Genomic DNA, 12113 nt, shown 5'->3' with positions numbered 1-12113 from the left:
AAGATTTAAGAAGAAGTTTTTTTTTTCAAGCAACATTACGACTTGCTAATTAAGAATGTCTAGCTCAGGAAGTCAAGTAGTAGATTTAATTAATCAAGAAGAGCTACCGAGTTCTGTACAAGATGAACTCGCGATTAAAGTAAATGGCGATCAGTTAGCTAAAAATAGCGTAAACGTATGCCAGGAGCAATCGGAGTCCGAACCACGAATTACTAGAGTTCGAACGCTTACCGAAAAGGGACGGGCCTATCAAGAGCAGCGTCAGAGAGAGCATGAGAAGGACGAAGATCAGCTCGTCGCGAGGTTTCATGAAGCGTACGACGCATGGAGAACGCAAGCAACAGAAATCGAGTCTTTAATGGCTAAATAGACGCCGTCGTCGCAAGTAGAAAAGGAAGAAGCGATTCTCCGTTTGAGGGAATTCCGTAACAAAATTGAGAAGATATACGATAAAATACGGATCGAACAGGCTCCAGGACAAGAAATTCGTCAGAAAATGGACGGATGTGATGCACTAACGCAAACGCTGGAAAGGAAATCCATAGCTGCGTCATGCAACGAAGATGTTAAATCCGTTAAAAGTAGATCGAGTAAGGCATCAACAAAGTCACGCCGGTCAAGAAGCAGTCGGTCCTCAAGGACACCCTCTCTCATCGATTTAAAGAAAGCTGATGCTGCTGCGGAACTGGCTGCAAGGGAAGTCGAATTTAACGCCCTACAAGAAGAATCAAAACATACGGAAGCCACTGCAAGAGTGGAAGCAGAGCTAGCGCAGAGAAAACTGGAGTTGGAACAAATGGAAGCCAAGAAACAAATAGAAATAGCAAGGGCTAAGTTAAAGGTATACCAGGAAGTAGAAGAATTCGAGGACGATATGGATTCCGTTGAAGATGATTATTTACAAACTTCTCCAATCCAGATAAACCTTGAAACAGAAGCAGCGTCCTTCATTCCACCTCAAAAACCCAAGTATTCAGTACCAGATGCGAACACTCCAATTTCAACAGTGCAGCCCGCTCTACAGCCTCAGGACGTACATCCCGTAGAAGGTGAAACCACCCATCCTGCACACGTTCAACCGCAAGCGTCACCAGCAAGCGTAGATACTATCACCTCAATCGTCACAGCGATAGCCGATTCATTCAGCATGAGTCGCCTTCCAGCACCTGAACCAACCATCTTTAACGGTGAGCCCATCCTTTATCCGGATTGGAAGTCGTCCTTTCATGCCCTCATACACCGAAAGAACTTACCATCAAGTGAAAAGATGTACTATTTGAAGCGTTACGTAAGTGGATCTGCCAAAGAAGCTATTAACGGGCTTTTCCTGCAAAGTTCATCGGAAGCCTACGAACGAGCATGGAACATTCTAGACGAGAGGTTTGGTCACCCGTTTATAGTAACAAATGCGTATGGAGACAAGCTACGTAAATGGCCCAAGATTGGAATGAAAGATCACCAAGGCCTCAGAAGATTTGCTGATTTCTTAACTAGTGTGGAAACTGCTATGCAAGTGATTGAGAATTTAAACGTCTTGAATGATTACATGGAAAACCAGAAGTTACTTACTAAATTACCAGACTGGCTTATTTCACGATGGAACAGAGAAGTTACAAGTAGAATGAAAGAAGAGAAGAAGTATCCAGATTTCAGGACCTTCACAACCTTCATCAGTGCTGAAGCAGATCTCCTATGCAATCCTATTTCGTCGTGTCATGCCGTAAAGGACGTGGAAAGAGCAACAGACAGCACTCACCAGGAACCAAACCCGAGATACGACGGCAAAAAGTCAGTTCATAACACCAAGATGACAGAAGAAAGTTCAAAAGAACCAAACAGAACTTCAAAGTTGCAACCGCAATGTTCATTCTGCAAAAGGACCGACCATCTGTTGAATGCCTGCGTTAAGTTCAAGGCAGAGACACGCGAAAACAAACTGAAGTTTGTTAAAGGAAACAGCCTGTGTTTTGGATGCCTGAGAAAGGGACACATGTCTAGTGATTGTAAGAAGAGGCTGACCTGTGCGACCTGTAACAAGAATCACCCCACCTGTCTTCATGAAGAAAGATCTCATAAGAAGCCAGAAGAAAAGACGAGAAGTGAAGAACAGGAACCCACCAATGTTCGCAAGACTACTTCATGTACATCACAAGGCGCCGCCACTGCCAGCACCTCTATGATAGTTCCCGTTTGGCTGTCATCATTATCGAAGCCTGACAAGGAAGTATTGGTTTACGCAATCTTGGACACGCAAAGCGATGCTACGTTTATCCTCAAGGAAACCTGCGATGAGCTTAATGTAGAAACTCAGCCGACGAAGCTTCGACTGAGCACTATCACAAGTCAAGACTCACTCGTCGAGAGCCAAAGAGTCTCAAGCCTACAAGTAAGAGGATATAATTCTGACGTCAAGATTTGTCTTCCGGTAGCTTTTACAAGTACGTCTATTCCCGCAGACGAAGAACACATTCCTACTAAGGAAATAGCTAAGAACTGGGAACACTTGAGATCAATTGAAGACGAAATGCATGACCTATTCGACTGCAACGTTGGCTTGCTTATTGGATACGACTGCTCGCAGGCGTTGACCCCAAGAGAAGTTCTTGCTGGCCGCAATAACGAACCGTACGGCATTAAAACTGATCTTGGATGGAGTATCGTTGGTGGAAGTGATGTAAGGAGTGGACGTTCTCTTTGCTACAAGGTTGCAGTAAAGGAAATACCCGCTGTAACAATGACTGACATTGTTCGAGTCCTTGAGTCAGATTTTCAGGGAGCTAAGAATGATAAGAAGACTTCTCAAGAGGATTTAAATTTCCTGAAGATCATGGAAGAAGGAATTGAGAAGACTGCAAACGGACACTATGAAATGCCTCTGCCATTCAAGGAACGCCCTATTTTACCTGACAACCATTCACTGGCGTTGATTCGTCTAGAGCATCTCAAACGAAAGTTCCTGAAAGATCCAAGGTATAAAGAAGATTACGTCAAGTTCATGAATGAAGTTCTAAACAGGGGTGATGCCGAAGAAGCACCAGCGCTTGCGCGAGGAGAAGGAGTGAAGTGGTACATACCTCACCAGGGTGTCTATCATCCAAAGAAAAACAAGATCAGAGTTGTCTTTGATTGTTCAGCGAGATTTAAAGGAACTTCTTTGAACGATCATCTACTCAGTGGGCCCGACCTTACCAACAATCTGGTGGGAGTACTATGCAGGTTCAGAAGATACCCTTACGTCATTATCTGTGACGTGGAGAAGATGTTTCATCAGTTCATTGTGCGTGAAAACGACCGAGACTATCTGCGTTTTCTTTGGTGGCCCAATGGCGATGTTAAGAAAGAGCCTAAAGAATACAGAATGAAGGTACATTTGTTTGGGGCAACATCGTCACCTGGTTGCGCTAGCTATGGCCTGAAACATATGGCAAGTCAAGAGAAAGAAGCACATCCCTCAGCAGCTCAGTTTATCATACACGATTTCTACGTAGACGACGGATTGACTAGCGTTGAATCCGTACAGGAAGCTGAAGACCTCTTCCGAGGAGCTCGTGAGATTTGTGAGAAGGGCGGACTTCGTCTTCACAAGTTTGTTTCAAACGATTGTCACGTTCTTGAATCAGTACCAAAGAGTGAGAGAGCAGTCGATGTAATCCTGAATCTCCCGTCTGAGCAACTTCCGATAGAGAGAGTGCTTGGTGTCCAATGGTCAGTGGGTCTAGACTGCTTCAGATTCTCCATTATTCTGAAGGACCAGCCTTTGACTAGAAGAGGAGTGTTGGCAACCGTAGCTTCTGTTTATGATCCCCTTGGATTCCTGGCTCCCTTAGTCTTAAGAGCAAAGAAGATATTGCAAGAAATATGCAACAAAGGTGTTAACTGGGATGAGCCTCTCCCTGAAGAAGTTCGGCCAAGGTGGGAGCGTTGGAAACGTGATCTTCTACACATAGATGAGTTACAAATTGCAAGATGTTTTGAGCCAAAGACCCTAAATGGCAAGAAGACCTATGAACTACACAGTTTTGCTGACGCAAGCACGTCTGGATATGGACAATGCTCCTATCTAAGAGTTAAGGATGAAGACGAAAACGTTCAGGTTTCATTGGTAATGGGAAAGTCCCGCGTCGCTCCAACGAAGATTACTACGATACCAAGATTGGAGCTTACCGCTGCAGCTGTTTCAGCGAAGGTTGCTGTGATGGTTCAAGAAGAATTAAATTACGTTAATATGAAGCAGTACTTTTGGACTGATTCCAAGGTAGTACTTGGCTACATCAATAACGACGCCAAAAGATTCCACACGTTTGTTGCCAATAGAGTACAAGTAATCAGGTCGAACACTGATATCAAAGAATGGCGATACATTGATACCAATAATAATCCAGCGGATCACGCCTCCAGAGGCTTAAATGCAGAAGAACTAATGAAATCGAACTGGTTCGGTGGACCTGCATTTCTCTGGGAGAAAGAAATCCCGCCCAGTGAAGAAGAGATTCCTACCATTCAAATTGGAGATCCGGAAGTTAAAGCCACCGTACGCGCGACTACTGTCAAGGAACCCTTCTATCTCATTGACTTCATTACAAGATGTTCCAGTTGGACAAAGGCAGTGGGAGTGGTTTCCTACCTTAAGAGACCTTTCATGAAGAACAAGCCAAGGACAGTCGCCACAACAGTAGCTGAACGACAAGATGCTGAAAGGCTAATTTTCAAAGAGATACAGCGCATAGCTTTCAAGAACGAGATTACAAGTTTAAGCCAGAAGGAACAGAACGCCAAGATTTCAAGGGAAAGTGCCCTCCTAAAGTTGGATCCTTTCGTCGATGAACAGGGACTGATAAGAGTTGGTGGACGGCTAGAAAATTCAACCTTGCCTTTTGAAGTTAAACACCCGATAGTCCTTCCAAGGAGTTCGCAAGTTACTAATCTGATCATCGATCATTTTCACAAGAAGGTCAAGCATCAAGGGAAAGGAATGACCATGAACGAAATTCGTTCCAATGGATTATGGATACTGGGTCTCAATGCCGCAGTAGCCTCGTACATTTATAAATGTGTACAATGTAGACGTCAGAGACGACCAACTGAAGGCCAAAAGATGGCAAACCTTCCAGAAGATAGAGTAGAATCAGCCCCGCCCTTTACATTCTGTGGAATGGATTGTTTTGGACCATTCACGATTAAGGAAGGAAGGAAAGAGTTAAAGAGATATGCAGTGATATTTACTTGCATGAGTTCCCGTGCAGTGCACATAGAACAATTAGACGACATGACAACTGATGCCTTCATCAACGCTTTGAGATGCTTTGCTGCAATTCGAGGACCCATTCAACAGCTGAGATCCGACCAAGGCTCTAATTTTGTGGGAGCAAGAAATGAACTCGCAAACGCCACTAGGGAGCTGGACAAGGACAGGATTCAAACCTATTTGACAGCCAATCGTTGCGAATTTGTCACGAATGTTCCCTGTTCCAGTCACTGGGGAGGAGTATGGGAAAGACAGATTAGGACCACAAGAAGCATCCTAAACACCATCCTTAACGAGTACAAAGGAAGACTCGATACGTCTTCACTTCGCACCTTCTTGTATGAAGTCATGGCCATAATCAACAGTCGACCATTGACATGCCAGTGCCTGAATGACCCGAAGAGTTTGGAGCCCTTAACTCCGAATCATCTGCTTACAATGAAGAATAAGACACTTCTCCCACCTCCCGGTAATTTCGTTAAAGAGGAAGTGTACGCTCGAAAGAGATGGCGTCGAGTTCAGTTCCTGGCTGAGCAGTTCTGGAGTAGATGGCGAAAGGAGTACCTCATTAACCTGACTTCAAGACAGAAATGGTTCATGCCCAAAAGAAATCTGAAAATAGGAGACGTCGTTATTATGCAAGACGAAGTTCCAAGAAACGAGTGGCCTCTTGGTATGATCGTGGAGACTGGGATCCAGAAACCCCCAGAAGGGAAGTCATACAAAATGCTCTGTTGTCGAGCGACCAGTACAGAAAGTTGTTCTGCTTATGGAAGGAGTAGGCTAAAGATTTAATGTCATGTTTTGAAAAGCTTTAAAGTTCTGCGTGAAATTATTTATGATTTGCTATTTCCTTTAAAATCATCAATAATTTGGTGGGAGTGTAGCGACAGCAGTTAAATTGCGCGCGCGTGATGTACGACACTTTAAGCGGCGCGCGCTTCAGCAACAAATTTTGCACGCGCAACATTGCGCAAGTTTTCAACAGGTTTCTCATTTAAGCTGTTTAACGCTCAGTTTCTAGACTTTGCATCCTTAAGAGTACTATTCCTAATTGTTGGAAGTTTCTTTAACGTGTATTCAGTTATGTAAGGCTTTTTTAATGCGTATTAGTTTCTCGTGTACGCTACCGTAGTCTCTAGATCTTTCGAGTAAGTTCTATGATGTCGCAAAAACTCACGCGTAAGCGCCGCGACACCCAACTACCGTTACAAAAGGTTAATTTTATCGTTTACAAGATCAGTTGACGCAAGATACGTTAATTCATCACAAGTTAACAAGTTTCTCCAAGTTTATCATTGTTCTGGTGATCAAGGCAGCACCAAGGTAATTATCTTTGACGCTATTTTAGTTTGTTTATGTACGCGGTTTGTAGCTTTACTCGCTTAAGTTCAATTTCATCGCTTATAATTGTAAAATAAAGATTTAAGGCTTCAGTTAAAGTCAAGTTGTATACGACATCGTTTACCGTTATTTGTAGATTGATCTTAAGTTTTTTCCTTTTACCTTTGTAACTTTCGAAGCGTATAAGACATTTTTATATCCTGTTATTTTCGCAATCTTACTTTGTAATTTATTTGTATCTTTTATTTTAGTTCTCACGGTGTTTATAGAGTTTTAAGGGATTTTAATAAACATCAGTTTGTGAACAACGTCTAACCAAATCACTGGAGCAATAGGATATTCAGCCAGCAGCTTTGAAAAGCTGACAGAAGTAGCAAAATTGTGGAATGAAATGGCTTTAACATTATCTTTCAGGACTCTTATTAAGTAATTGAAGGATAATGGGGGAAAAAAGGCTTGTCAGTGTCTTATAGTGGGGTACAGTATCTTTTCAACAATACCGGTAATTTATTATTATTTTTCTCTATGTTGCGAGCGAGCGGAATTCTGCAAATCCTGCAATCTGATTGGCTCTGTGAGTGCCCTTACCAAACTGAGTGATATGGGCCATATATGGACCATATATGGGTATGATATGGGATAATCTATGGGCCATATATGGATTTCATATGGTTTTGATGTGGGACATTACCCACCATATCAAACCCATATGATGCCATATACTGCCTCTCTATTGTCTTATCTATGGGAAAGATACGTATTTCGTAAAAGTCCATATCATTCCCATATATGGGAATGATATGGGCTATGGGAATGGTATGGGATGATTGCCATGCAAAGGAATGATATGGGAATTGTATGGGAGCTGTAATCAGTCCCATACCAAACCCACATCTATGGAAAAGATACGTATTTCGTAAAAATCCATACTATTCCCATACATGGTAATGATATGGGCGATGGGAATGGTATAGGATGATTGCCATGCGAAGGAATGATATGGGAATGGTATGGGAGCTTAAATCAGTCCCATACCAAACCCACGCCTATGGGAAAGATCGAACTATTGCTGCTCCACAAGCTATGGAAAAACTATGGGACTACAATGGGAAAGACAACTTGTACCCATAGCAAACCCATACCTCAGCTGCTTACTGGAGGTATGCAATTGCTAGAATATTTCCACAAAGGTGAAAATTATTCAAGGAAATGACCACTTTGTGTTTAAGCTTTAAAGTCCCTTTATTCAAATCATGGACACAATGTTAAATTGAAAACTTAAAAGTTGAAATCTGAAATGAAGCGCTTACAAAGTAAAACTGTACAAGCTTTGTCCACCTTTGAACTGTTAACAATTAAAACTTAATGCAAGTGTCTGTTTATTTTAATGCCCATCTAGTGTGGTGTCACTATAATGGCTTTACGAAGGGATAAAACTGTTCTATTATTCCACTCGTACAGAAGAGATTCATATTCTTTGTGGCCGCCGAGCCTCGACACACTTCATATCTATTTTTTTATTTTTTTGGCTGGCACTGATTCCATCTTTGGTGAACTTCGAACAGACTTTACCTAAAGGTAGAATCAAGAAATGTTAATGTTTTTGGTCTCATTTTTATTTACCAAACAATAGTCACAACACTGTTTTAACCTGGGTGTTTGAGTATTCACTTAAAAGCAGGTATTCCTGGGCTTTGGAATGTAAGCAATTTTAGACAATTTAAATTTAAAAAAACTATCCAGGCACTTAGCATCACTTTTCTTTTTGTGCAGACACAAGCATTCCACATATTTTCTCTATTTTATGTTAAACATGCAAGCTAGTTAAATTCATGCCTGCTAATACATAAAAATTAAAATACAGAGGAATTCCATTTCATGCCTTTGAGCACCTTTATGTGGCAACTTTATAGAAATAGTCAATTGTTAGAAAAAGAATAATGAACCTACCAATGATTGCATGAACATGCAATTAAATAATAGCAAATTGTTTGTTTATGTTTAAGTAGGTAGGTTACATTGGAACTATGTAAAATATCTCCCATTGAATAGGTACAGTACCCCTCAAAAGTAAGTTGACAGTCTCAACTTGATCCTCAATGCTTGAAACGTTCAAGGATTAAGTCTCGAGGATCGAATTGAGACTGTAAACTTACTTTTGAGCGGTACTGTGCCTAAGTGTAAGGACCCTCAACATGCAATCATCTTCATAACTCACAAGGTACCAAGACTCTGTTAAACAAACACAAATCTATTTGAAACAAAACTTCTTGACTCGTGTTGGGTTGCACCATTTGACTATGTCTAAACCTTGTGCGACATTTACATCTGTGATCTATGCGCAGATTCAACAATGATCTCGATCCGAACGAAGTAATTCGTGATCACTTTTTTAGTGGAGTATGTTCTAAGTTTAGTAACAACTTTACACTGAGAAAAAATAGGAACTTGGAGGAGACAGTATATAAGCTTATGATCGAAGTTCTAAAACAAATGACACTCAAGCTTTTGCAAGTTTCTAAGGCATACAAATATGAGAATTTTCTTACCTTCTCTAAGACGAGTTGGGGCATTTCTCTTGCGTGAAGTACGTTCCGCCATTTCTACTTAAAACACACTCGAATCGGACCCTGAAAGCACGGAATCTTTCTCTAAATGTGACAAAAGTTTTACGAAAACATCGAAGGATCACGATGGAACGAAGAAAGTGACAAATTCGAAAAGGACGCGTTCTTTTCTCTCACATTGTGATTAGTTAAAAGCCACCACGTGACCACAAGTAGATGCGTACGCACTGATCTTTACTCTGGCTCCCAGGCACACACGGTCGAAGTCACATGCAAACAACAAAAATGGCGGAGAGAAGGAAAATAGGACGTATGCCACAAAGGATACAAGCGGCATTCAAACCCGTGTAAGTTTCCAGCAGCAAGAAGACAAAACGTGTCCCCGCAGTATCCACCGATCGCAAACCGTTTCTCTGCATGGCTACAGACGTGATCACGATTTTGAGTTCGAAGATGATCATGATGTCTCGATCGACTACGATGTGACAGTGTCAGCATCCAGTTTACCTTTACCTTGCAGTAACAGCGATGAACAATTCTGCCCCAACGAGGACGAAGTTCTTAGCACAGATTGTGGAAGGTTTACAGCTGAGAGTTTATAATGCGACAGTGTGAGTGACGACGAGCTATTACAGTTCACTGAACGCAAAAGTATGTATGCACGTTTTATCAAGGAGGGTACTTCTTCAGACATTTTCAGTGATGTCGAGAGTACTGGTGGATCAGACTCTGAAGCTCTTGCAAAGTAGTGTGAAAGAGAGGATGATCGATGTGCTATTTTCTGGTGCGCCTATAACAACCACTTCGAGCATTGTTTTGATATTGTCGTTTGGGTAACCGGTCGTTTCGCCAACGTGTCAGTTCGCCAACGGCCTGTTCGCCAACGTATGAAGTCGGTTCGCCAACGTCTAATGTCAGTTCGCCAACGCTTATTTGTCAGTTCGCCAACGTCCAAAATACTTTGTGAAATAGATCTGAAATGTATTTACAAATTACCAAAAGAAGATAATGTGACCTTTGATCCAAGATGAATTGTTTGATTCGGCTTGAAAATGTTCGTTTCACTCTCCCCAATCTCTCTCTCTCCCTCTCTCTCTCTCTCCCACGCCATCGACGGCTTATTTGGGGCAACCCTAAAACAAGGAATCCGGAATCCGGAATCCGGAATCCGGAATCACAGGTCATTGTTTTACCAATACAGAGAGTAAAAACTATCCTAAACATTCATAAAAGCTAACCTTAGGCCTAATTAGGCCTAAACAAACGTTTTTAGGCCTAAGGTTAGCTTTTATGAATGTTTAGGATAGTTTTTACACTCTGTATTGGTAAAACAATGACCTGTGATTCCGGATTCCGGGTTTTAGGGTTGCCCCCTTTATTTGTGAACATAAACCGGCTGTAAAACCTTTTTATTAAACATTTGCGTAGTTAAAGAGCCATCGAGTTGAAATATGTTTGTTTGATTACGCGCTTAGATGTGTTCACTTATTTCCCGCAAGTTTCGCCTACGTGTTTGTTCTACTCTCGCAGAGGTTTTTGCATTGCTTGAAACACTGATTAAATATTTGCGGCAAAACTTTTTCCTTCCCCCACTCAACTATTAAATGTTCCCCCTACAGCCTGCTTCTCTACCGGTCTCTTTTCTCTCTTTTACGGGAAGAATTAGAAACGCGATAAAAACAATGTGAGCTCATTAACTTCGCTTGTGCGGCATGTTGCAAAGGAGGTGAGAACTTTTTCAACTTGAATAGGATATTGTTTAGACGTTTAATGATATGTAACTAAAACAAAGAACAGATAACACCAACAATATCTGCCAATCAATTTCCTGCGATTTCGATCCGGCGTAATCAGGCATTGCTGTATAAAAGGGCTGTGATTTTCTGTTCAATTCAACCCACTCATCTTATCGAAGTATTTTCGCTGGTCAAATATTTTTACAAGAGTCACTCGAGATGGAAAGCTATTATTGTATCTATTGCAATGAGGAAGTAACAGCGAGACAGGAAGCGCTCCTGTGCGATGGCTGCGACAAATGGCAACATCGACGTTGCAACGCGGGAATTTCGAGACAGCAGTATAGAGATGCTGTTAAGTCCGGATTAGAGGTGGTTTGGCGATGCCTATATTGCGGTGAGATCACTGATCCACTTGCGGAGAGTAGCAGAATCGAGGAAGAGATGGATACCTTTGACATTCCACCATCTTTTGGTATGCTTGTTTTTTCACTTTGTAAAATTAAGCGTTCCTTACTTGTTAACCTCTTTTTCTCGCGCGCTTACCGGCACGAGTTTCAAAAAAAAAATCTAAGACGACATTTGGTGAAAAACCAACTCCTCGTGGTTAATGAGACAGGTGAGGTGGTCGTCCTAGGTTTTAATGTTCCAGAACAAGGTGTGTCTCCTAATATTAAAGCAGTATTTGGTCTATTTTCAGCTTTAAAATTTCTACTTTGCCGATTTTTCGCAGTAATTGGTATTTGTGCTTTCAAAATTGTCAAGAAAAGTATTTTATCCCCGTTCTCCAGCGGAAGCAGTATCGAAACCTGCAGGCGAGGCTATTCGACAGCTGGGAGAAGTACGAAAGGAAAGAGAAGACGGCCGCACAGTTGCTGAAAATATGCTCACATCTCAACGGCCCCACCCGTGGAAACTGAAGAAGTCAGTAAAAATCACAATCAAAAAACGGCTCCTTTAGGAGCCACCAAGTTTGCAAAAGTATATGACCAGCAATAAACTATCAATAAAGAAACCTAATAAAATTTGAGGGGGGATTGGGGCGCATTCAATAACAAATATGGCGGTTCACATCAACAATCCCTCTCATGAAGTGAATTGCAAGTTATCTAATTGACAATTATTTTCAACGAAAAAGGTGTTTTTGGACGTTGGCGAACTAACATATGAGCGTTGGTGAACTGACATTAGACGTTGGCGAACCGACTTCATACGTTGGCG

General features: G+C 41.7%; 1 protein-coding gene and 1 long non-coding RNA gene across 2 annotated transcripts in view; one reads left to right on the top strand and one right to left on the bottom strand.

Moving 5' to 3' along the window:
- Nucleotides 1–6040, top strand: part of LOC137995486 (uncharacterized) — a 6475-nt gene extending 435 nt beyond the window's left edge. Inside the window, exon 1 of the mRNA XM_068841026.1 lies at nucleotides 1–6040. This exon is cut by the window's left edge and continues 435 nt beyond it. Within this exon, the coding sequence (XP_068697127.1) occupies nucleotides 497–6040 (5544 nt within the window). The 5' untranslated portion in view covers nucleotides 1–496.
- A 1766-nt stretch (nucleotides 6041–7806) lies between these two features.
- On the bottom strand, nucleotides 7807–8897 carry LOC137997201 (uncharacterized). The gene is made up of 2 exons (XR_011122424.1): nucleotides 8746–8897; nucleotides 7807–8161 (listed from the first exon to the last, which is right to left on the bottom strand). It is a non-coding gene; the product is annotated as an uncharacterized lncRNA (long non-coding RNA).
- Between the last annotated feature and the right edge of the window lie 3216 nt (nucleotides 8898–12113).

The sequence above is a fragment of the Montipora foliosa genome, chromosome 3 (genome assembly GCF_036669935.1).
Source record: "Montipora foliosa isolate CH-2021 chromosome 3, ASM3666993v2, whole genome shotgun sequence".
In the NCBI taxonomy this organism is placed as follows: Eukaryota; Metazoa; Cnidaria; class Anthozoa; order Scleractinia; family Acroporidae; genus Montipora; species Montipora foliosa.
Note: the sequence above shows the minus strand (reverse complement) of the source record. Positions and strands in the feature narration are given on the sequence as shown.